At 37.5% G+C, this 24,407-nt stretch overlaps 1 protein-coding gene across 2 annotated transcripts in view; it reads right to left on the reverse strand.

Annotated features, from left to right (window-relative positions):
- PCSK5 (proprotein convertase subtilisin/kexin type 5) overlaps positions 1 to 24,407 on the reverse strand; it is a 228,426-nt gene that overhangs the window by 150,588 nt on the left and 53,431 nt on the right. For both annotated transcript variants that reach the window (XM_054283563.1, XM_054283562.1), the window contains exons 4-5: positions 7,164 to 7,307; positions 4,845 to 4,921 (exon numbers count right to left, since the gene is read on the reverse strand). In XM_054283563.1, coding sequence (XP_054139538.1) covers positions 4,845 to 4,921; positions 7,164 to 7,307 — 221 coding nt within the window. The remainder of the gene's footprint in view (positions 1 to 4,844; positions 4,922 to 7,163; positions 7,308 to 24,407) is intronic.

A 24,407-nucleotide genomic window follows, 5' to 3' on the forward strand; every position in this document is an offset into this window, starting at 1 on the left:
TTATCTCAGCCAATGATCTTCATCTCCTGTGTCTCCAATTCTCCTCTCTAGCCCCACTGTAAGGGAGCAGGAAGAAGTGAAAGGAGTGACACAAGGTCTTTAGTATTTATTGAGAATGGTAAACTGTGGAATACCATTTCTAAACCATGACAGGTCAATCGATTGTAACTTGGAGATTAGCTGATAAATCGCTAACAATGTTCCTTACAAAAAGTGGCATCTCAGTGTGTAAGCTGAAACAGACTGAACTTCATTACTAATATCTGCTAAAATTGCAGCACAATAGGATGTGGCCATAACAGCAATGAGTTTAGAACCAGAATACAGCCAAAACACAATAAAGCACAATAAATAGGATTGCAGTCATTGACTGCAGCTTCTATACCAATGACCTCTGACTGCTTGGTTCAGACCCTGGTTTTCACAAATGAACACGTCACCAGTTAGAGAAAACAATCCAAAATCTGCAGTTTCCTAAGAATCCTAACTGAAGCCCATGAAATTTGCAGTGACACTGAGATACACTAGACACCTGACATTTAGTCATTGGTACCTGGAATCAACAATACCAGACTCAGTGTAAGCATTTAATTCTGTTGATCTGAAACACATATACACATAAAGTGAATTCTCTAGCCTAAATTACCTCCCCCTTAAGGAGTATTTCTGTGCTATCAGAGATGCTTTTCTGGCATTAAAGACTGCACTTAGCCAGTTGACAACACCACTTTATGCTTTTGGTTTTTCAGCCTCCAGAGGCAGGAGAATGTCATGTTGAAAAGTCAGGGTACAGAAGAATACCAAAAACAAATGAGATTTCCTCTGACAAAAAAGCCTTTACCTAAGAGCTAATACCTTACTCCAACTGAAAGCACAAGATAGAGCAGTGCTTCTCTTTATAGTTTATCTTCCCTTCTGCTTTGTCTGCAGGACACAATACAGCAAATTTAAAATCAATAGCAACAGGTGCATACCAGCACTCAAACTACATAGAAAGATACTCCCAGTTCTTAGCATTCCTTTCTGTCACACTGCTGCTGTGGAACCTTTTGAAATGATCTTTCACGTCACCAGTGAGAGACTTGAGGCCCTCTGTGTTTGCTGTGCTCAGTTCTTCAGGTATCTGCACTGAAGAGTGTCACAGCAGGCAAAAAGCTTTTCAATTTTCTTCTATTGACTATCCAGGCAGAAACAGAAGATGATCTGCCTGTCAAGTATCTTGTACCCAATATGATTAAATGACTGGAGGTGCTACAGGCCTTCACCCTAAGCAGAGAGTATAAACCAGCAGTCTGTCATTCTGTGAAGAAAATTAAGATTTTGGTGTTTTATTTGGCATCTATGTTAATGTGACTGGCAAATGGAAGTAATAATGAATCATAATGGATGCCATGGCAAGACAATGCCAGTGTGTTGGATCAAACAGGACTGAAACTCACCAACTCACTAACTTTTTGTTTGTGAGAAATGCTGTGAAGTTCTCTCCATATTGCAAAGTTTAGACATAAGAGATTCTGTTTCTAATAACTTTTGAATGACAAAAATTGTTGTCTCTCAAAAATCTTACACTCATTAAAAAGCAATTTAGGAGGTTATTGAAATAAATTATTTATGTAGTGGGATGCATCATTAAAAAATGTTGAAGAGGCATCCAAAGAGTGACTCAGTATCTCCAAAACAGAAATAACAGCTCACTTTTACTTTTTCTTATGTAAGTTTAATAAGAACTGCATTAAAGTCAACTGGTATTATTTAAAGGAGTTTTTTTAGAAGTCCCTCTGTTTTATAAAAGTACCCATCACCATAGTAAAACCTAAGCTTTGAAATATGATCCCTAAGAAATTTCTTATGAAACAGAAGTAATTTTTGTTTGGTCAAAATCAAAAAATACTATGATTTTTTTCCTGAGGCTATACAATAAGCACAGTACCATTTCAGTGATCCCATTTGCATTCTGTTATGGACCTGAGACCGATAATGCCTAGTTTTATAAACATAGATGTAAACAAATAGCAGTGCAATAACAGAAAAAAGAATAAAGCAGTAAACCAAAACAAGATGACTTGCATAGTCCAAATTACTTCATCCACAGCTGACTGCCTCTGAGCAAAAGGAAACTCTAGTGTAAGTCTGTACCATTTAGAAGCTTTGTGATTTGCTGGCAATTTGTAGAAACCAAAGGAAACTTTTGGCGGTATGCCTACATACCATAGTACTTAAAGAAACTATCATCCCACCCATTTTGACTACAGGCCTTGAAATACTAGTCTAATGTTTCTTCCTACCCTCCTGTTCTCCTTAGCTAATAGACGATTTAACATAGAACTTCCAAAATGTAATTTTAGAAAGTGCCACTCTGGTACTCACATTAAAGTAATCTACAATCAATTTTTTCTTGCCCCTTTTCACTCACCAATAAGTCTCAGCAACAGAAAGTCTTCACTCTAATTAAAAGTGAAAAGCTAGCACAGAGATCCAGTACTCTGATGTTTCACAGCTGCATGCAGAACCGCCCAGACACCTGTTTATTTTTATAGCAATTTCTTTTGCTCTTTATCATTCCATCCCTTAAAGTTGGATTATGAAATGAGGCAGAATAAACTACATCATCATGAAAATTACAGCGCATTTGTACATCCCACCTTCATTGAAAAACACAAATCCCTATAAAGCAATTTTGTCTGTCCAGCTGCTACCACAGGAAGCAGGAATCAACCAAACTGATCTACACATTATGAATTCTTTGTAATGCATGGCTTTCAGAATGTACCCTGCCTGTGTCTAGCTCGACTTCTGACACAACTTGAGTATCTAGTGCCAAATGGCCATGTATGCTGGACGATCTGAATTCCTGCTCCAATTTCTGAAGGTATTTTAGATATAAAAATATAGACAGGCTATTAGTAATGCTTTTCAGTAATCATGCAGTGGTTTAACTCTTTGTTTAGTCTACAGACAACTAGGGAAAAAGGGCAAGAGCAGCAAACACTGAAGATGGTTAACTGCTGATTATCACACTTTGTGCGTCTGCCAACTGGAAACATTGAGCCTCCAAGTCCTTAGAAGAGGTTAGGCTGCCAAATAATCTTGCACTGAAAACATGCTTCATGTATCCTTGGTGTCCAAAAGCTGACTCTACACTGACACTGCACCTCCTGATAACACTGACGAAGCTCAGTACAGCACAGCTTCTGCCCTCCTATCACCCACATTTCACTGCAGAATCTTGGAAGCTGGGCAGTGAAAGTACTTAAGGGGGAGGCAGGGTATGAAAACCAAAACCCTCTAGGCTCTAGGACATAAAAGAAGCAGTCCAAATTTATATTCTGTATAAAACTTTAACTACTAGTAAAACAGAAAGCAGACTCCCTTTTCTGGACATGCTTTTTAAGAAAGTAACTTCAGTTCTTCTCAGCCAAAGAAAAAGATTCAATTTCACAGGTAAAAGTATGTGGCTTCTTGCTGCACCCAGAAGTCCTTGAAGTCCACTGAAATTTCAAAGTCTCCAAGTTACACCCCAAGTCCAAGAAGAGGAACATCTTCTCACAGATGAGCCAGGATGTATCCCTGAGGTGTGTGTAGGTATAGGTGTGTGCTGGACAGCAGAAGAGAGGGATGTGCTGTGATGCAAACACAGCAGCTCAGCTGAAGAGTATTTGCAGAGGGCAAGTAACAAGGCCCTGTTCTTCTGCCTGTCCTATTATGATGTAACAGCTTTTCCTGCCTTTATGAAGAAGGTTTTGACAGGGAGAGGATTCTCCCATCTAAGTGTGATCCAACATTGCTCCAACTTGTTTATGCAGTTTAATCAATGTTAAGTTTTGTAACTGACTCCCAGCTTTCACCTGCTGCATTCTTCTGGACAAAATTTGTTTGTAGGAAAGAAACAACACAACCCTCAAAGCATTTTAGTTGTGTAAAGGACAAGGTTTCAACATTTGTAGTTTCTTTTCTGTGAAAGCATTAAATGCTTTTCACAATTAAAAAAAAACCAACAAAAACAAGAACCCAAACCTCAAGAAAACAAAATGTATAGTCAATATATTGACAACAAGAGTATTCTCCTTCCTTCAAAAGATGTAATTCCACAGAAAGGTGTTTCTTTCTGCCAAGTACCTGGCTAATAAAATGTTATCAACAAATAACTGCCCTCAAATATCCACTGAACAGAAAGGTGGCCCACTTCCTGAGGTGAAGTGTCCTCCCTGATTTTCTCCAAGCCTCAACTGTGGCACATCTAAAGAGCAAGATGGAATGAGAAATATCAGAAAGCAGAAACTCTGAAGGGGAAATATGTCATTCATTGAGATATCTCAAACTAGTCATCTGACAGAGATATAACCTGCCAGAATTCCCACTTCTGTGTTTTTATCTAACTCCAAATGAAAAATCTCCATCACTTTATCTCCATCACATTGTTGCAGGGGGAAAAAACCCAACAATCTCCACTAATTTGCCTACTTCAATAAAAAAATTCTACAAAGTTCAAGAGACTCAGAAACTAGGACAGTTGTAACATATAATAACACCCTAATAATTCAATGACATTATATTTAAGAAAAGCAAGTCATCCCATACATTCTGCCTCCCAAAGGGATTGAAAATGGTTCATTTCACATGCCCAGAACTCTCAGAACAATTTTTATGTGTCTTCAGATAGTTTCAAATGATTTCAAAGAGTCATATGTGTGCATGGAAAAGACAAAAACATGTATTTCACAAAGATTTTAATGCAGATCATTCTGTTTTATGAGGAATAAAGTTTTGTAGAGTTTCATAGAGTAATTGGTACTTTCTATCTGGTGGCTCAGACTGGAAATGTGAAGGGTGTCATAGTGCCTTACTTGTTCTCGTTGCTGGCATCATATCGAGGCATAGGGTCAAAATCATTTCCATTTACATCAAAACTGGCTTGCGAATCCTGTATCCAACAGAAGAAAGAAAACCAGTTGCTAATTAATTAGCCATCTACTCCTGTGACCTATACATTCATTAGCATGTTCCTACAAAAGAGTAAATAAGCTAACTTAATACTCCTGTGGTTTTATGGTGATTGTCTTTTAGGAAAGCATTATATATGGAAATTATAAATTTTATTTTAATTTTGGAAAACACAAAAGGATAAAAAATGCTTTGAAAAAGTATAGGTCCAGCACTAGGGAAGAAATAGAAAATGGTGTTTCATTTAACCAGAAGACTACTTCTCTTCTAAAAATCTTTAGGAAGTTAAGAAAGTTCATTCTCAAAACTGAGATTTTGCTGAATGTTTTAAAATTCAAAAAATTATCTTCATGACTATGACTGAAATTTCAGACATTGTTTCAAGAAATAAGAATAATATAATTTTCTTAAGAATATTGTTATAAAATTACATCTTGGAAAGCAACACAAACTGCTTCCCCATTTCCTTGAGAGTATAACTGTTTCAAATATCTGCAAGATATCTGTCCTTTTGTTCCATATTTATCACGGGTCTTACAGCTAAAAAGAGTTCATAGAGTGAACAGCTGCTGGTTTGTATGGCTCTCATTAATCGATGCAGTGACATGTGGTGTGCTGACATGGCAAGCAGCAATTTTTAAACTCTTGTTTATTCAAAACCAGTTACACATCCACCTCAAATATTCCTATTTGCAGCCCCATCACCTATAATCTGAGATACAGAACACATTTGTGATAAAACAAGCAAGGTGTATGGCTTGTGAATTGGGGGAATTCCTAGCTGGCATCAGGAAAGGGAGAGAGGAGCAGTAAGGATAGAAATTGTTGCTTTCAATTCAGTGGTAGGGCAGTACTGGAATGAGGTGACATGATATAATCCGGGTCATTCACTGAGGAGGTAAAATTTTATCTGCTTTATTTAAATAATATATTAAAATGAAAGATGTGTCATGTGATAAGCATACATTGACAAATTAGGCAATTGCCCCCCAGTTGTTTTCACATCCTCCAAGCTGAGTTCTACATGTACCATAGGGAAGGATACATATGTAAATATGGCTAATTTAAAATAAGTGGCTTTAAACGTGGACACCATTGTGGTTTTTAATGGGTCGTTAAAGACGTTTTTGTCACAATCTCTTAATGCTCTATCAAGAAGTAAAGTTGCTTGCAAGAAGCCTTTGTTTAGGGCTCTTTAACAAGATCTACATTTGTAATGGGAATTAAGGTATGTGCAAGCCTTGAACTGATCATCTTCACCACTCCAGCTCAATCCAACTATATTTGCTTCTTTTATTACTCTGTGTAGAAGTACACCTTGCACACTTTATTTCAGACAAATAATAAGGTCCTCACAGTTACATGCCTTCAACTAATGCCTACTTCCAAAAGATAGGACAAATCACTCCAGCAAAATGTGGACCTGATGCTCTGAACAGCTTCAAACTGTGACACCAACACAGGAACTAACCCACTAGAGAAGAAGATTCTCCTTATGTTATCAGCTTCCAAGACAGATTAAATCAGTCACCTAAATATGGTGAACCACAAGCAAACAGAAATCTTGTTAGGCAAAATGGGACACAGAATATGGAAAACAATGGATCTATCTAACACAAATTGTGAGGGGACTCAGTAGAGTTAAAAAAGAATTATTAGAAAGAATATTCTAGAACAGAATATAACTGTTCTTAACTGAGTGAATCATGAAATGTCACATATTTTCCTTTCATATTGTTTCTAGCAGTATGATAAACAGCTTTAAAAATTAATGCATGGAAGGATTACTGTAAAATTTCTGTCTTTGAGAAAAGCTTCTGTCTCACTGACTAAATGTACTGGCCAAATATGGAATTCAGCTGTATGTGTTAACTGAAAAGCAGTGTATTCCATTTCTAAGTTCTGAGAGTGTGAAGATATTAAGTTAAAAAAATTGCAGAAGAGAAAAAAATATCCAGTAATTGGTTCCAGTTCTTCAGAAATTCAGGACTCAGCTACAAGAAGCATCCAGATATTAAATACATTCAGATGAAACACAGTCTTAACTAAAACAATGCATATTATCAAAACCTGTTTTCCTTCTACCCATGGGTGTTAACATTTGAGGAAACACTTGTATGATTCTTCCCCCTTCCCTCCTCTTTTTCTCCATCTTTCTAGAAGCAGCAAATTATTTTTGAGTAATAACAAAGCAGGAAATCTGGGCTCCTGTGGACACTCACATAATTCTGCATCAAGTCTGGGTGGTTTCTTTCAATGCCGTCATCCAGGATGGTGACCACAACATTCTTTCCAGTGTAACCTCTCTTCCAAGCACCTACTATATTCATATCTGATTGGCAATGGTGGGTGTTGTCACTGCAGTGCTGGGGAAAGAAGAGGAGACAAAGATATTGTATATTGGAGGTTACTGAGCAGTGAGGGATTGAGATACTGTCCTACTGACATTAACATTACTATTTAAAATCACACATGAACATATTGATTTGAATAGGAACTATACAACATCAACACCTTTATTTAGAGAGAAAACAATTTTAAAAAATGCAAATTGTACAAAAACTGCTAGTCCCGCTTATTTCTCTTTCTGATTACTCTTCATGCTAAGCAATACAAAAGGAAGCATTCAGCCGTACTGAATTTGAAATATTTGAATTTTTTTTTTTCAAAAAACTAAACCATATGTGGATAAAAGTAGACAAATGCCTGTATGAAATGCTAATGGAAAAAAAGAACCACCTTGCCTTTTAGAGCTTATATGCTGTGTACAATTTCCTGACAGACTGTTTGGAAACCAATCAAGATTCATTTCTATCTACAAAAGAAGGCTTTTGGCATGTTTTGTGCAGTATCAGCAGGAGATGAGCCGCAGTTAAGAACCTGTAATGAAAACACCACCCTGAAAAACTTGCATCTTGGGGGGTTGGATGAATTGTAGATAGTGCTGATTGACAGCAGCCTGGGGTACAGCTTTCAGAGCAACCAAGTCCAGTATCATGGAGGAAGAGTTTAGCGTACATTAAAGCTGAAAGCCCCTTCCTAGACACAAATGCACCCAGTTCATGTGAAGAAATCTGGCTTGCCATGGCAATGAGACATGACCCTCAGGTATTTGTAATGCCCCATTAGCCACTCTCTAATCCACACGCAGAGCCCTCCCCTGGGAAATTAGTTCAATGAGCCTCTCTCATGAGTACTGCTTTCCTGCAGCTCTGCTAGGCTCAGACAGAGCAATAGGCAAAAACAGAAAAAAGAGGGGGTACAGGAAAGAATAAAAGTAAAGCGTGGGAGGAAGAAAAAAGAAATTAAAGAAGAAATTTGTATTATAACAAATGACGGCTGTAGAGCCACCAGTGGCTGTAGAACATGCTCCACCTCATTCCCTGTGTCTCCACCTCATGTCCCCACTTCAGCCTCTTGTCTTGCCACTCTACTGCTTCTAAGGAGTAAATAGATTTGGAGGGTGTACTCCACCTTGACTTAGTCTTCTCCAGTCACCAAACTTTCTCAGTCTCCATTAGCAAACCTATGTGCAAACTGATTCTATTAAATCATATTTTTCCTCCTCTTTCTTTTTGTCCATTTTACCACCCAAATCAGAAGATTTAAGAGGGGTCATTTGTTATTACTAGAGTAAGGTTATATTATTATACATAATATAAAGTCTCTCTCAGGGCTTTTCCATTGTGCCCACAAATATGTGCCCACAAACCCTGTCTCTCTCTGTCTATCCATCCCCACACAAAGGACTTCAGGGACCAGTTCCAAGGAATGTGTAGCTTTTGTTCTCTGTATTGCTTGGAAATGCTCATACTGCTGGCTTTATGAAATTAATTACAGTGTAAACTTGCTGTCTGAGTGTAATAGTTGTACACACGAGGATTTCTAATGTACAAACAAGATGGTTAAACAAATTTAATGTTTTCAGGTACATCTGTCTTTTTCAAAATGCTACTAAATTAAGTATCAGAAAATACCTGCCAAAGTTTTTAATATCATCCCTGCCATATTCTGACGTGAAGACAAAGAGACAGGAAGATGGAACTACCAGCCTTCGGCCACAGGGTGAGCTACAATAGCCAATCAGGATTCCTGGCTCTAGCCTCCAGTCAGATTTACTAGACCATTACACTATGCCTTTATCCCCATTTCTGGAATGCCAAATGACCCTCAACTGCTTTGCTTAATGTCTTGTCCCCTCTTCCTAAGGGATGAGCTTGTTATTTTGTTTTCATGCCAGCTAAACCACACAGGCTGAGCAAGCATATGGGTATTTTAATCCCCATTCCTTTGCAAGCTCTCTGGATCTCTGCCAGAAGGTCACTAGTACTTCCCTTAATGAGTCCATTGCCCTCACTTGTCTTACTTGAATATTTTCTTTTGTGGTGGTGACTGAAGGGGCCTTTGCTACGTGCATGGAGACAGCCATGAAAGACGTCTTGCCTTACTGTGTGCTCTGATGGTTCTCTCAAGAGACACATGAGGTCAAATTGATTAAGGAAGGGTAAAGCAGTTGTAACTGTGAGCCCACTTCTAACTTTAGCACACAGCATATGTTAACATAGGAATGTTAATACAAAATGTAAAGGCAATAAAGAAGCATCCAAATGGGAGTCATTCAAAACAGATGAAGAGTTCAGTTATTATCATTACAAAAAAAACCCAACTTCTCTTTTCCTATTTAGAAGAGCATCTGGGTTTTTTCACCTCTACTCCCTACTGTTTTTTCTTCCATTCAATTATTTATTTATGCATTTTTTTAATCTCTGCCCTGTTTCTAGCCTTTATTTCTCTTTCAATACTGTCTTTTACCACTGAAGCACCAGTTTTGTTTAATTCAACATCTGATCCAAGATTTCTGTATTTTAATCACAAATTAGACTTTCCCTCATATTTGTGTCTGTATTTCTCCAGATAAATCAGAATGGGCATTTTCCTCTTGGAGCAGTCTGATTGGTCTTTAATCAAGAACACTTTGAATCTGAGAGTGGAATTACTCCTCAAGTATATCTTTTATGGTATATGGTACAGATATGCCACTCCACATACCACAACATCTAATACACCAGCTATTACTTGGCTTCACTAGCACTCTTTTCTGTCCCTAGACTGATTTTGGCTGAGATAGAATTAATTCTCTTCACATGGCTAGCATAGGGCTGTTTAGGGTTTGTGATGAACAGAGCTGGGATAAAACAGGGATGTTTTTGTTAATGCTTAGAAGTGGTTACCAGAGCCAAAGCCTTTTTTCTCTTCACATCACTCTCTCAGTGAGAAGGCTGGGGGTGGACAAGAAGGTGGGAGACAGGTGACCTCAACTGACCATATCATAAGATGTCATGCTCGGTACTTAGAGCTGGGGAGGGGGAGAAGGAAGGGGAAAATGTTCCAAGTTATGGCATTTGCCTTCCCAAGTAATTTTTACACAATGGAGCCCTGCTTCCTGAAGATGTTTGAAAACCTGGGAAGAGGTGAATGAATTCCCTCATCTGTTTTGCTATTATGTGCAGATTTTGCTTTTCCTATTAAGCTCCTTTTATCTCAATGCATATATTTTCTTGCTTTTACCCTTCTCATTTCTCTCCCTGATCCCACTGTTGGGGGAGTGAATAAGCAGTTGTGTGGTGCTTAGCTGCTGGATTGGGTAAAAATTCCTCTTTCCTTCAAAAAACACTTCCTGCAAGGAAATTTCCTTAAATTTTCTTTAAGCACCTGCTGCTTCTCTACCACCAATCCAAATTACATTATCAGGTTGCTAGCAGAGGGCTGGTTTTAATTAATTTGGAAGCAGTTTTTCAATTTATGGTGTTACACAAATAAAGAACTGTTAAACATCTGTCATGAAAATAAGTGTTCCATGATCCAGAGAGACTGAATTTTGTATCAAATGAGCAAATACTGAATTTTATGGTTTACTTTCAATCAATTTTCCATATTCTTTCCTGTTAAAATTTTACTTGAATAAGAATTTTGTTAGGATAAAAACATTTTTTTGCGATGATCATGTACAAATACAGTGGTTGCAAGCTTTTACTAGATCTGTCAATCTTTGAACTGTTGTTTTCTGAATTTTAAAGGAAACAGTATAAAATAGACTATTCTACTGTATTTTCTACCTCTTGAAATCAGCACTACTTCAACATGCATTGCCTTCATCCATAGCCTGGAGGATACCACCAAAAGGAATAAACAAACTCTTGCCCCATTATTTAGAGTAATTTCACTAAGATTTTAAAGATTTTACTAAGATTTTAAAAGGTCATTCAAAGCATGATGTTTTTCTTTGGAATGTTAAATTTGAAAATGCTAATGATACAACCAATGGTATTTCATAAAAATTATGTACAAGGTGGAAAAACCTCTGATGTACACATAGAAGAAGGAGGAATATTGTATGAAAAATTTCAAATATTGAACTTTTCCCATACTTGAAATTCAATATTTATGAGCATAAAAAGACAAAATATATCTTGTTCTAGATATATCTTTGATACCTTTGGACAGATATTTTGGGAGCCTGCCTTTTCACAATTAACAAACAGACATAACTTTAGAAAGATTTTCTGAAGTTTGCATGTTGCAGTCAGTATAAGACATGGGCATGGATTCTCACGCTTTGTCTTAGGAAATGGGGGGGGTGTATTCTATTCCTATCTGATGGAGCAGTTATCTTCTGTTAATTAGGCAGTTTTCTTTTTCTCTTCCACAGGCCATCCTCCCTCAGGGGAGATATCTTCTGTTCATGGGCCACTGAGTGTCACTCTATGACTGATAAAATTACATCATCCCATTGAGAGAAACTCCCAGGGGGAGGAGCCAAGCATTCCTACCTGGATATAATCAGAGATCTGGAATACCACAGACAACCTTTTCCACTGGATTCCCAGAGAAGCAGTTGTCTTCTCCAGTGGATCTTCAGAGGAAGACTACACTCTTCTACAGGATCACTGCTTCAACAGAACCACACCTGCTACTCCAGGAGGACTGCAGCCACCATTTAATCAGACTGCTACCAACACCCTGACCCACAGGGTGTCAGGTCATATTCTGACTCTGTCAGTGTTGTTTCATAATACTACATTTTTATTTTATTATTATTTCCTTCCCTAATAAAGAACTGTTATTCCTGCTCCCATACCTTTGCATGAGAGCCCCCTTAATTTCAAAATTATAACAATTTGGAGGAGGGGATTTGCATTTTCTGTTTCAGGGGAGGCTCCTGCCTTCCTTAACTGACACCTGTCTTTTCAAACCAAGACACGCTTATTTTGTGAAATGTCTGTAAAAACTACCTTATGATGATTATCTTAATGTGTTGGCTGCACTAATTTTTGTAGTTGGAGTCTTGGTATGTCCATTTAGAGATCAGGAACAAAACTGAACAGTTAACTGAAGAATCAAGAACATATCAATGATTAAAATATTTTGGAATTATAAAGATTAAAATCAAATTACAACTGTAAAATTCAGTTCTGTCTTGCTTAGCAATGCCTATTAGTCTACAAAACCAGGACAGAAACAGAAGTTTCTAATTCTGTGATATACAGTTCATGACTTCATGCCTTCACTGCACTGGTTTCTTGCAGTTTTTGACTTACAAGGAGTTCTTAGGCAAGACCCAGTCCTTATCTATGGGGTTATAAAGAAACACAAGATGATAATCAGAGTGACCAATTGTGAGTTTGACAAGCCCCAGATCTCATTTAGTGTTAGAATACCTATACTTCTGATCATGGGAAAGCTTTGAAATACTAGATCCCAGTTAGGGATTAGAAAAGATAGATTCTGGGTATTGAGAAGAAGAACAGCAACAACAACAAAGTCTGGTTTCCGTAGAGTCATAGTGAAATGGTCTTTGACACATACAGAAACAAAAATACTACAGTCATGTTCTCTGCATCAGAGGGTTTGTGCAGTTAAAGAAATTACTATCTCCCTCTTCTGTGAAGGGAATGCAATTTGGGGCATTTGGCACTCCTAGCTTGGGTCCAGACAAATGCACAGGCAGCAAAGGTCATATGCTTTTTAATAGAGGGGACATCCTAACGCTACATTCAACTTTCTGAGGTATGGATTTGTCCAGTGTTTTAAGTTTAAACTTGCCAATTATTCTCTCTTTTCCTGGAAAAAAAAATTATTATGCTTTTCAGGTGATCCAATTTTGAAGGGGAATCAAAGAAGCAAGCAAGGTAATAATCAAGACAGTTGGAAAGCTAGGGTCCTTATTAAAATGGGCATAAGATATGTGATCTACTGAAATGACTTTTTGGCTTCTCCAAAAAGCCAAGAGTATGCACTTGAAAGCTACATTTTCTAAACAGACTATTAAAATAATGTTTCTTTTTAAAAAGTATTTCTCACTTTTTAAAATTATTTTATCACAAAAAAAAAAAGATGATCAATGAGGAATTTTTAGAAGGAGGAACACTTGCAGATCTTTATTTTTCTCAGGCATAATCTGACACTTAGTGCATGACAAAAAGCACTTGATAACTGTACACAAAAGGTATTTCCTTCTGAGTTACATCTTTAAATAATTTCTGATTGTTGCTGCACTCTATATGTTTAAGATCTAGCAGGAGCAGGCAGATAATATAGAGCCTGATTAATCTCAAATACAAGATTCTTTTGCATGAAGTATCATCCAACTTCTGGAGTCATACTTTGCTGAATTGCTACTTTTTAAAATCTGTACCTGTAGCAAGAGAAATATTTCAACACCGCATGATATTAAATATTTAATTCCAATTTATTGCTTATGCAGCTTCAGAGGGTTCAGTTAATTTACTTTAGAGATGAATTTGGTTCTTAAACTTACTGATTCATTAACAAAGAATACCCTTAGAGGCCAATAAAACAATCACAGATATGCATTATTTTTTGCCTCTTTAAGCAATGAAGAAGAACAGAAAATCAATATGAAAGGGCTTCTTACTTCATAAGAGTATTTCATGACTACAGAGAGAAAAGAATAACTTACAAACCTACATATATGGGTTTTCACAGTGAAAAATATATGTTTAAATGTTTGGGGTGTTTTTTTGGTGCTGATCAAACTGCTATTCTTAACAAAAACAGAATAATTCATAACATGTTAAATTTGTGTTCAAGACAAGTCCATCACTTTTTCATCACTGGCACTTTTTAAAAGCAATATTTGTGGGGTTTTTTTCTGTAAACTGTGTGCTGGCTTAAAGAAGAACTAATTTAGGGAAGCCCTTTATGTCCATTTCACACAGGCTGATGACAGCGCACTCTTTTTAGGGGTGGGAAGCTCCCCTGCTTCTAGGACTTCAGACAGCAAAGTTTCTCTCCCAGCTGCAACTGCCTCTAACATCACCTCCTCTGACATGAGCCATAACCTGTGTCTCCAACAGGACATCTGCCTCTAGTCCCATTTCTTTCCCATGTGGTGGCAACAGGAGAGATTCCTTCCAGGCTGAGAAAGAAAAGCAGCTAAAAATGCTTTGTGGTTATTGTGCATGTACTGCCACTTCCACTAAGAGGCAAATATGAAAAGTTTCTTTTAAAAACTTTTTTAAACCACTTTGAAAGGTTCACTACAATATAATAATGATAACAACAACAGTGATGATAATAAACAGCATATTAGACCTGGTGCACCTTGTATGTCCTTAAATCACTGCTCATGTGTCAAAGATCATATGCTGACACATAAAGGTATGTGTCAGTGTATGGACTCTCCCTGAGAAGCACTGGGAGAAATATAAGAACAGCATGCAGAACATTTTGGGCAGAGAGAGAGAAAAAAATAAACAATTTCCTGTGGTTACTGCCAAAAAATGCCAGAAGGAAAGAAGCAGGCACTGAAAGGTATGTATGTGGCAATCTTTTCTCAAGATCACTGCACAATGACTTACTGCTGCTGCTACTGTTGATACCATCAATACCATATAAATAGCCTAGTTAGCATGAAAATGCATTTTTCCTTGTCCAAAGTCTTGAAAGTATGGAACTTCTTTTACTAATTAGAGAGAGTATATGGGAAGAACAGCCCCAGCAGTGCACCACCAAGCCTGGGGATTCAGTATTCATGAAGGACAAATGAGTCCTCAGAGAGACAATGCTTTCCATTTTACGTGGCCTTTGACTCATTTTTTATTTCACCCCTCCTAAATCACAAAAAAGAAAGAAAAATGTGGCAGTTTTACAGAAAGTCCAAAAATGCTTTTTTATTTATGCATCAGTTCATGCAGTTGCAGTTCTCTAGTAGGAACAAATTTCTCTCTCTCTCTCTCTCTCTCTCTCTCTCTCTCTTCAAGCTAGACTGGATATTTTCATTATTTCTAAGAAAACAATTAGAGAGATGGCAAAGATTGCTTTAAAATAGTTTTCATAAATTTCTAAAGATTCTTGCACACAACTAAAGACACACTTCACAATTTACTTTTTAGGATGTTTTCAAGTGAAAGACCACTAGTTCTACATCCATTTGTTACAGAGCTTGGAAGAGGAAGGTGGTTTTATTTAGACCTCGAATAAACATATGTTACAGAATTGCAATAACTGCATGGAAAGTAGGCCCTGAGCAGATGGCTTCAATTAAGCACTAACCTTCCAAGAGACTGACTGAGTGGGAGGAGCCTGGGGCTTACACAAATCCACTTCCTTCTCTTTCCCTCTTTTTTCATTTTACAGTGAAAAACGAAGAGTGGTGCTTAAGAAGAATATGCTATTTTGGGATGCTAGGGGTAGACAGGGAACTGATATGGGCTGGACCAGGAAACTTTTTTTGTTAAGAATGTTATGAACTTGCAGGACTAAGAGGACTTGCAAGGAAAAAGATGAAGAGATGTTGACTCTGAATAGTTGTATGCAACTTTTAAGGACTCTTGCAATGCTGCAGCCCTTTTTTCTCTATTTTATGTTGTGGTCTGATTATGCCTCTGATCCATGAGGCAATACCCTGCTGACATCTGGTCTCAATGGGATGTCCTGGAGGAGGAGAAGGAGGGACAGAGGGACAATGAGAGGGAAGGATGTGAGACAACAGGACATGTTCAGGAGGCTGAACGAAAGATACCTGTCCTATTCTTTCTCAAGGAACAAAAGCAGATAGGAAATACAGGGCATTTTTAGGTCAGAATATGAAGAGAACCCCGTATTCCACTACTACAAATGGAGAATGCATGTGTTGTTTCTCAGGCTGAAACTGTTTCACAGTGCATTCAGTACAGGAACAAACATCTATGCTACTTGATACCTAGTATACTTTTCTCTAAGAACCACAGCCATCAGGTTATTGTAGCCTTGGTCCACTATTTGTTCAGGTATATCAGAGGAGACTATAGCTTGCCAGAGGACAAACTTTAGGATCATGAAAACACTCCCTTGAGACACAAGTGCAGACATCACTTCATGCCCTCCTTAGACAGCCTTATAAAAGTGTTTCATCTAACACTTTTATATTTTATGGAAATGCGTGCTGTGAAAATTCATTAATGGTAGAGGTTAAGACTAAGATGGATGACTGCTAATTTAGCTTGCATACAGGGAAGTAAATGCCGTAGGCATCAACAGGCTTTTCACCATTTGAGCGTGCTAGGGTTGATGAATGCAAGGCCCTCTGTGTAGTATAAGTGAAACCTAGAGAGGGTGGATAGTTATAATTTGCAGTTGAGATCATCAGGTCTAAATGAGAGAACTAGCCCAGAGAAGGGAAGCCTGGGAAGGAAAAGGAGGCCTGGGAATTAAAAGGAAAGATTACTCAAGAACATCAACAAAAACCCAACTAAGAAGCACCAAAAAGTTTTGCATATGATAAAGAAGTATCACACAATTATTCTTGTAATTGTCTCAGGAAATTTGACTCAGATGATCAAATTTTGCAATGTTGAGCAAGGTTACTCCAGAGATTTATGACATAACTGTGCAAGAAAGACTGTGCAAAATAGACAATGAATGTAAAAACATTGTCAGAATTGCAAAAAATCTTATAGAAATCTCAGCACAGTGTCAGGATTCTAGCTAACTCAGAAAATACAAATATTGGGAAAGGTTCTGGAGAAGTGCAGTGTATTTGAAAACACTATTTTTATGGAGAACTGGATGCAAACTGATGTCTATTGAGCTTTAAGGGTCTTGGGGAGCTGCTGCTAATCTAAATCCGGACTTTAGCATTAAAGACACATAGATACCATTGATCTCAGCAGTGCTATGAAGGAACTTCTCCCAGCTGCAAACAAAGTGCTGATTGAATATATGGAACTAATCTGAGAACACAGTTTTGAACTAATATTGCAGGAATGTATTCCTTTAGATGGAGAAAATATACAACCTCAGTGTATGCACCCTTTATTTGTATCAAGTATAATTTGTCTAACAACAAATGGAGGAAAATACTATTGGCTTATATTATGCATAACGCAGTCTTTGCACTGAAATGACATCCATTCATGATAACTTTCAGAATTTGCAGGTATCTTTGCAAATCCAGGAAGCCTGCAGAGAAAACACTCAAAGAAAGAACTAAAGAAAGCTATGATTAGAGCATCGTCAGAAGGAAAAAATATATACAATCATAAATAAACTAAAGGTATGAGTTTAATTTTATGATTGCTGACAATTTCTCTGTGTCCATCATTTTTTCTTGTACTACTGCTATTAAATATTCTCTGTACTTTTTATAACACTTTCTGCATTCTCCCTTGTCTCTCCTACCATCATTAACTTCTATGATTCCTGTCATTTACCTTTTATACCTTACACTACTTTCAGATCTGAGCTGTAAATGGATCATCTTTTCCCTCTTTGTTTCTCCTACAAAGAGTCTGCTGTTTAACTGCACAGATGATTTAAAAATGAATGAGCAAAAATATGTTACAAAGTTAGAAAGGTTCTTCCAAGAAAAAGGGGGGATTATCAGGGAAATACAATGTACCTCCAGTAAACTACATTTTTTCCATGTTCTACCATGAAAACAACCATTCTACAAAAATGTTTTTTCTCCCTTAAAAACTGTAGTGAGGTGTTTGGTTCCATTAGAGATATGGCATGAATCTGTAAGCACTTAACATATCCACTCATAAGGAAGCTAGCAGAAGATTTGGAGTATCAGTTTGTACTTTGAATCCATTATGACTCCTTAACATACAGTTTGTTCAAGGAAACATTACTTAGCACTACAATTACAATTTACAATTGCTTAGAATTACAATTACATTGCAATTACTAAGCCTCAAATCTTAAGAGGCTCTACTGTTTACTTGTAGCTCAGGAAAGTTGAAACAGTGTTCTTATATAGCACACTCAAATCTGATGACAGAAAAGTTAGTGGGGCAGAAAGTACAGAGAGCAACAGAGACAGTGATCTGGATCACTTATGAAGGTGAACCTACTTAAGCAGAGTGTTTATAATATAGTTTTATATAAAATCATGCAAAAAATTATGCCTATAGAATTTAGAGTGCAAGCGTTAAAATGTGAATCTACAGAAAACCAGCAATAGTTAAAAGGATTTAAGACCTAAGGTAGACAGTTATCTGCAGCTTCAAAAAGATGCTCTATGAAGCTACATATTATTCTTTGATACGTAAAGCAGTGGAATAGCAAAAAGTGGGTAAAGACATTTTTCTTAATGACAGCAGTGAAGCTGTTTTAGGAACAATGCATGCATGTGCCCAGTATTGAAGTTTTACAGAATATGTTACCGGAGAATGAACACTGAGTTGTTGCTTGTTTTCTTGATGCTTCTTGTCTGAAATAAGTAGTGTAAACACAACTTACAGTGATTCTTAACAAGTTAAAGAACCTATTTTATCTGAGAGGGTCAAGACATGACTTGACTGCATCATGCAAATAACTCAAAGCAATTATATTTTTGAAGGGGGAATATTTATTTAATCTAGTAAAGAATGGCCTAACAAGGTTAGTACAGACCAAGATAAACATGCAACTAAGATTTGTAAGATTTTTAATCATCAAGAAAAGGCTTAATCAAACCAAAGGAGAATTAAACAAAGGAGTTGAGATCCTGATGCTGATTTCTGTGAGACTAATGTAGCTTAATGTCAGAAACTCCTCTGAAGCCTCAGTAAGAAGTATGATATGGGAGAACTAAGCTTTTTTTCTGCTATTTAACTACCTTCAAATAATTTCAGAGGAATATTCAGTTTATGCAGTTGGGTGTGGGCTTAAATATAAGCATATCATGAATAATTCCACTCTGAATACACAAAGAAACATTAATTACTGTGACTAAATCTCAATCAGATATGCTAAGCAAGAATTTCAAAAGTCAAATAGATGATTTTAAAGGTCATCTAGTCAAACTGTACTGCAGTGAGCAGGAATCCATTCATCGTGCCTTCGGAGAGGCAACACGCCACTCAAATGCACCTGTCAGTTCACAGATGAGTAGCTGTGGGGATCTAAGCACAGAATTGACATGAGACATCCAAATGATTTGTACTTTTCCCCCTTTGGACATCTTGCAGGAACAAGGGCTACAGCCAAGCCCCGAGATGTGTGGCTAAGATCATGATGGCCTGCCGATGGAGTGTTGGGTTATCAGATGGAGAATGACCCCTAATGCTGCCATCAGCCAGCGGGGAGAGTGATTGATGCTAAATCATCATCTGTTCTGCTCCACCTTTGCTCAAGACCCATCGTCTGTAATCTCTGAGCTACTGTGGACATCTCCTTTACATATAAAGTGGCTGCCCATCACCACCATTTGTGATGTAAATTACAGAATATGCAGTCTCACCTTCACTATTGCAGAAGGTATACATTGGCATTTGAAATCCTGTAGGGCAGAGGATGAGAACACAATCAACTTTGCAGATAAGTAAATGGGCTTGCTCATCTCCCAAGAGCAGGAGCACCTCTTCGGCTGAGTTCTGCACCTCCAACTGAGTTGGAATATACTGAGGAATACTTATACATAGGACTGTATATATAGTACATGTACAAAGTACAGTTTGCAGGTTTAGTGAATTTATCACCAGTAATCTAAAAGAATCTATAATTTGTTCCTCCAATAAACTGCACTATTGGTGACTCTATGTTTGTGAAAGTTTCTATTGAAGGCCAGCAGACTTACAGCACTGCAATGATTAATTTCACTGTTTGTGAATCTGCTCATGTAAGTTCTTATTGAACTCAATCAGAATTATGCTGTTAAATTGATTTTAATCAGAAATGAGGCCCACCCACACTGAGCCTCTCTTATTTCTGAAAACTAGTTGGAAAGCAATGGTGTTTATTTTATGCCAAAGTTAATGCAACACAGCTCCGTTTAAGAGTGGGTGACAACATTTTTGAAAAGAAGTTGAATAAAATTTTGAAAAAATATTTTAATTACCTCTGGAGCAAAATTTTAGAAGTTTTAGTTGATAAGCATCACTACATAGATATTGATTGCTTTAAAACAAAAAAATACAGGTTTGTGTGGTTGCTCTGCTATTGATATGAGTTTTCAAGGAAAAAAGATTTCTTAAAAAAAACAAGAAAAAGTTTTCATTCTATAACATTGATGTTGTGTAACATAAATATAAATATAAAACAACAATAAAAATAGATATAATAAAAATAATAACAAATACTATTATTTTCTATTCATTCAGCTGAAGAGCCATTTCAGTCTTGTTACAGACATCCTCATCAATTCCTCTAGAGATGGACGATTTGACATACAACAATCCACAAAACCAACTAATGTAATGACAGGCTTATTAAAACACAAAATTTGGGCCAATTAGCAGCCAATTAACGTTGGCTTGGAGGACACTGGGAAAAATCAACAGAACTTAGAACTATACATTAAGTTTAGGAATATGTTTAAATCTGTCCTTGATCTGCAGTGCATTCAGGTGGATGTCTATTGCCAGCCAGGTGTATGGGATCTGATGCTGTGCCTGTACACGTTGCTGCACACATTCTCAGCAACAATACCATTATGGGTGTAAGAATCCCTGTCTGGGTGGGCTGCTGGGGTCCAGCCCACAGGATCTCACATGGGCAAAGGCAAAATACCAGAAGTGCTGTTCTCCACATGGGGACGAACGTCCTCTGCTTATTGACTTATGAGGAGACACAGGCGATGCCCAGGTATAAAAGAGAGCATTGCCTCATGGCGGGAGACATTTATCCCGGGGGAATGGGGAGTGGAGGAAGAGGACCACCGCCAATGGGATACCAGTGAGCAGGGGCGAGGGGAGGGACAGACCAGCAGAGAGACCCCCAGATGGTATTGGGGAGAGGGGTGGGTGAGGGAAAAAACCATGTGATAAGACAGGAGGAGAACAAACCATGTGATATAACATAAACTATTCAGTGCAATATAAAGACTACTCAGTGCAAATCTCCAATCACTCAGTGCAAAACAACAACTAAATAAACTATTTAGTGCAATACAACATACAGTCAGCACTTTATTATTAAAGATCTCTTTTTATTTTTATGAGCAGCCAAAACAGCTGTTCTTTTCCCTCTATTTAGCCACTTTTCCCCTGTTTAGTCACTTTAACCTTTCATCCTTTGACTTATGGATGCCAGGATTTAACATGGATACAGTATTCTAAGTGAGAACTTTTCAATATACAGTAAGTACTTTCCTTCTTGTCTCTCTCAACGTAACACATGCATCAAATGAACAAGTGCATGCAGCGTGATTAGAATCTCCTTGCCATCAAAAGGACAAATGGGGAAAATTCACCTCATATGTCATTGCATGCATTCCTTCCAATTGAATTTTCCTGTATGAATCCATTTCCTAGTAGTATCCCTACTGACAAATGCCTACAAGAAAAATAACTTAGAATAACTGATAAGTTAGAATTTTTAAATTATTATTATTTTTAAAATCTAAATGCATCTACTGACATGTAAATTGTCCCTGTCCTTCCCCACAGAACACGACTGCACAAGGAGACCTCTGCTGCTTGGTGCCTGCCTGGAGGCAACATGGGTCATAACCGCCTTCCCCTCATGCTCGCACTCGTATTTAGAACTTCTGCATGCCAGGAGATTAGAAGAGATGCATGGCTCAGGCATAGTTTGATTTTTCCTATTAGACCATGGGACAAATCTTGTGTGTGAATCATTCAAATATTGAAAACACTGAAGATATTTTCTAGGCCTTGGTATAGTAACAAACCAAGCTTAAAAAGTGCATTTGGCCACCCATGTAGATTAATTCAGAAGAATAAATACTGAATTAGTCTCAGAATGTGTCTTATAGTTTACATAATGCACAATGTGGTCTTTGGGTATCACTGTGTTTGAAGTCCCAAACAAGATCAAAGTTGCTTCACATAGTGAGATCAATACTTGCAATTTTTGAACGCTGGTGGAGCAGCAGCAGCCAGACAGTGAAAGCAGACCACATCTCATGCCAGTATGAGTGGATTTAAAAGGCAGGAACTTTTCAGAACTTACTTTTCTCTCACTGGTCAGTATCAATGACAATGGGTCAATGTTATGGTGTGTTTGGACAAACATTTTTAAAGGACAGGTGCAAAGTAGAATAATGCTTTCAATTTCAGAATACTTTTACCCTCTTATATAGTATGCCATCACCAGTCTGGAGTGGGAGCAGATGGAAATTGCAGGAGGAAATTAGGTAAAAACGACAACCACCTAAGAGTAGCAAATAGATCTAATAATTAAATCAAAACTAACAAGATAGCTACCTAAACTGAGGGTCAAGATCCTCAAGAAAGCTGGACCGATCCAACTCCTCAGTGTTGTTAGTGAAAATTTTGATCTATCCTCGTTTAGTTTCTTTTGAGGTTTTTGTTGGTGTTTTTTTTAGTTGGTTGGGGGTGTTTTGTTTGCTTGTTTCTTATTTTGTTTTTTCTCTGTCATTCATAAGAGATGATGCAAAGCATGGAGACAGGATTGAGGAGCTAGGGGCAAAGATACTGTAGGTGGTAGGATGTGAACACAGAGCCTCAAGCTTGTGTGCTGTCTTGGGAAATTTCATCATCAGAAAAGGGTCTTGATTCTCCAACACCAATTCAGTGGCCTACAAGAATTGGGATTTTTCTTTTCAGAATCGTATTTTCTCTAAGCAGACTGACTCCTTACCAAGATGTAAGGGCTGTAACACTTTCTAAGTAGGCTACATTAATTTCTTAATCTGCATTTCAATTCATGTGTAGATGAGATCCTAGTTAATAAAGGTTATATGGATTTTAGTGCTTCAGCAGCTAGTATCATATAAAGCTCATGTTTGGAAAACAAACTTTCCTTAACAGCTTATTTTCAGCCAGACCAGAAGACTTATAATGAGAAAAAGTGATTCAAACTTCAACCAGGCTATGGAAGAGTTTTTTGTAACTTCAGAAATGCTTTTCTTTGCTTATGTTATTTTTTTTCTAAATGGGATTTCTGGCTCCAAATATAATTGTATGACTAGGAGCTGCTATTCATAGAACCCAAACCAGGAGTATTTTACTCCCAAACAGTAGTTCACTGTTTATTAATAAACTGTATTTAGTTTATTAATAAACAAAAGACACAGGAGAGGGAAAACCCTGTGATACACTTCATATTTAGTCTATCATATATCTGCTGGTCATTAAGCGACTGTGTTTATACTACATAGGTTTAATATAGTTTCAAACTGCTTTGAAAACTGAAAAAGACTTACTTTTTTTTGTTAGAAATTCACATAAAAATCAATGAATACAGGAAAGATGCTTAGATAGCATGCTACTCATGATTTAGAGAACTCTATCACTATAGAAAGGGTAAGACAAAAGTAGTATTAATACCTTAAACGATTCACACTTTAATCTCTTGGGGATATCTGAGGCTCTTCATTCCTGCACATTTCCTCTCCCTGACCACATTCTTTTCTGCTGTTAGCTGGAAATGAGTCATTTTGAAACAGCCAGTTCTGCAGAATTTATAATCTCACCAAAAGAGCAAACATAGATGCTGCCTATATTGCTCTACACACTAGAATTGGAGTATTTTTCAAAGAACTCTACCTGCCTCTCCTTGAGGAGACTTGAGGTCCTGCTCTGTCAGTGTCCTGTACAAAATACTTACTTTATTTATTCAAAACTTATTAGAAGTCATGCAGATATGCAAACAGCTGCTGGACTTCTTTCCAAAATGGTGCTGATAGAATTTGTGTACTGGTAGTCTCTCCTGCTACCTGCTCCTTGTTGGTTGGGAAGAAAGTCCTATCCACAGGGCTAGAGTAGCAGAAGTAATGCAGAGCAGATATTTCACTACATCAGTATTATCTAAAAGTAATGCCAAGGATGACCTACATTTAATGAAGTAGTGCAGAATGCACTTTATTGGAGTGTCTGTCCTCAGTACATTTGCTTCCTTTGTTGTTGGGGGAGGGGGGGCAGTGTCCATCTGCTTTATGGGTTTTTTTAAACATGGACAAAAAAGGAGCATGAATTAATGTTGAAAAAGGCTCAGCAAGAGCTAAGGTGCTCTGCAAACTGGTAATTTTAGTCACAAAATTTGCTCACGTGATA

Source organism: Melozone crissalis, unplaced genomic scaffold (assembly GCF_028551555.1).
Source record: "Melozone crissalis strain CALT ecotype California unplaced genomic scaffold, PUWL_Pcris_2 ptg000036l_1, whole genome shotgun sequence".
In the NCBI taxonomy this organism is placed as follows: domain Eukaryota; kingdom Metazoa; phylum Chordata; class Aves; order Passeriformes; family Passerellidae; genus Melozone; species Melozone crissalis.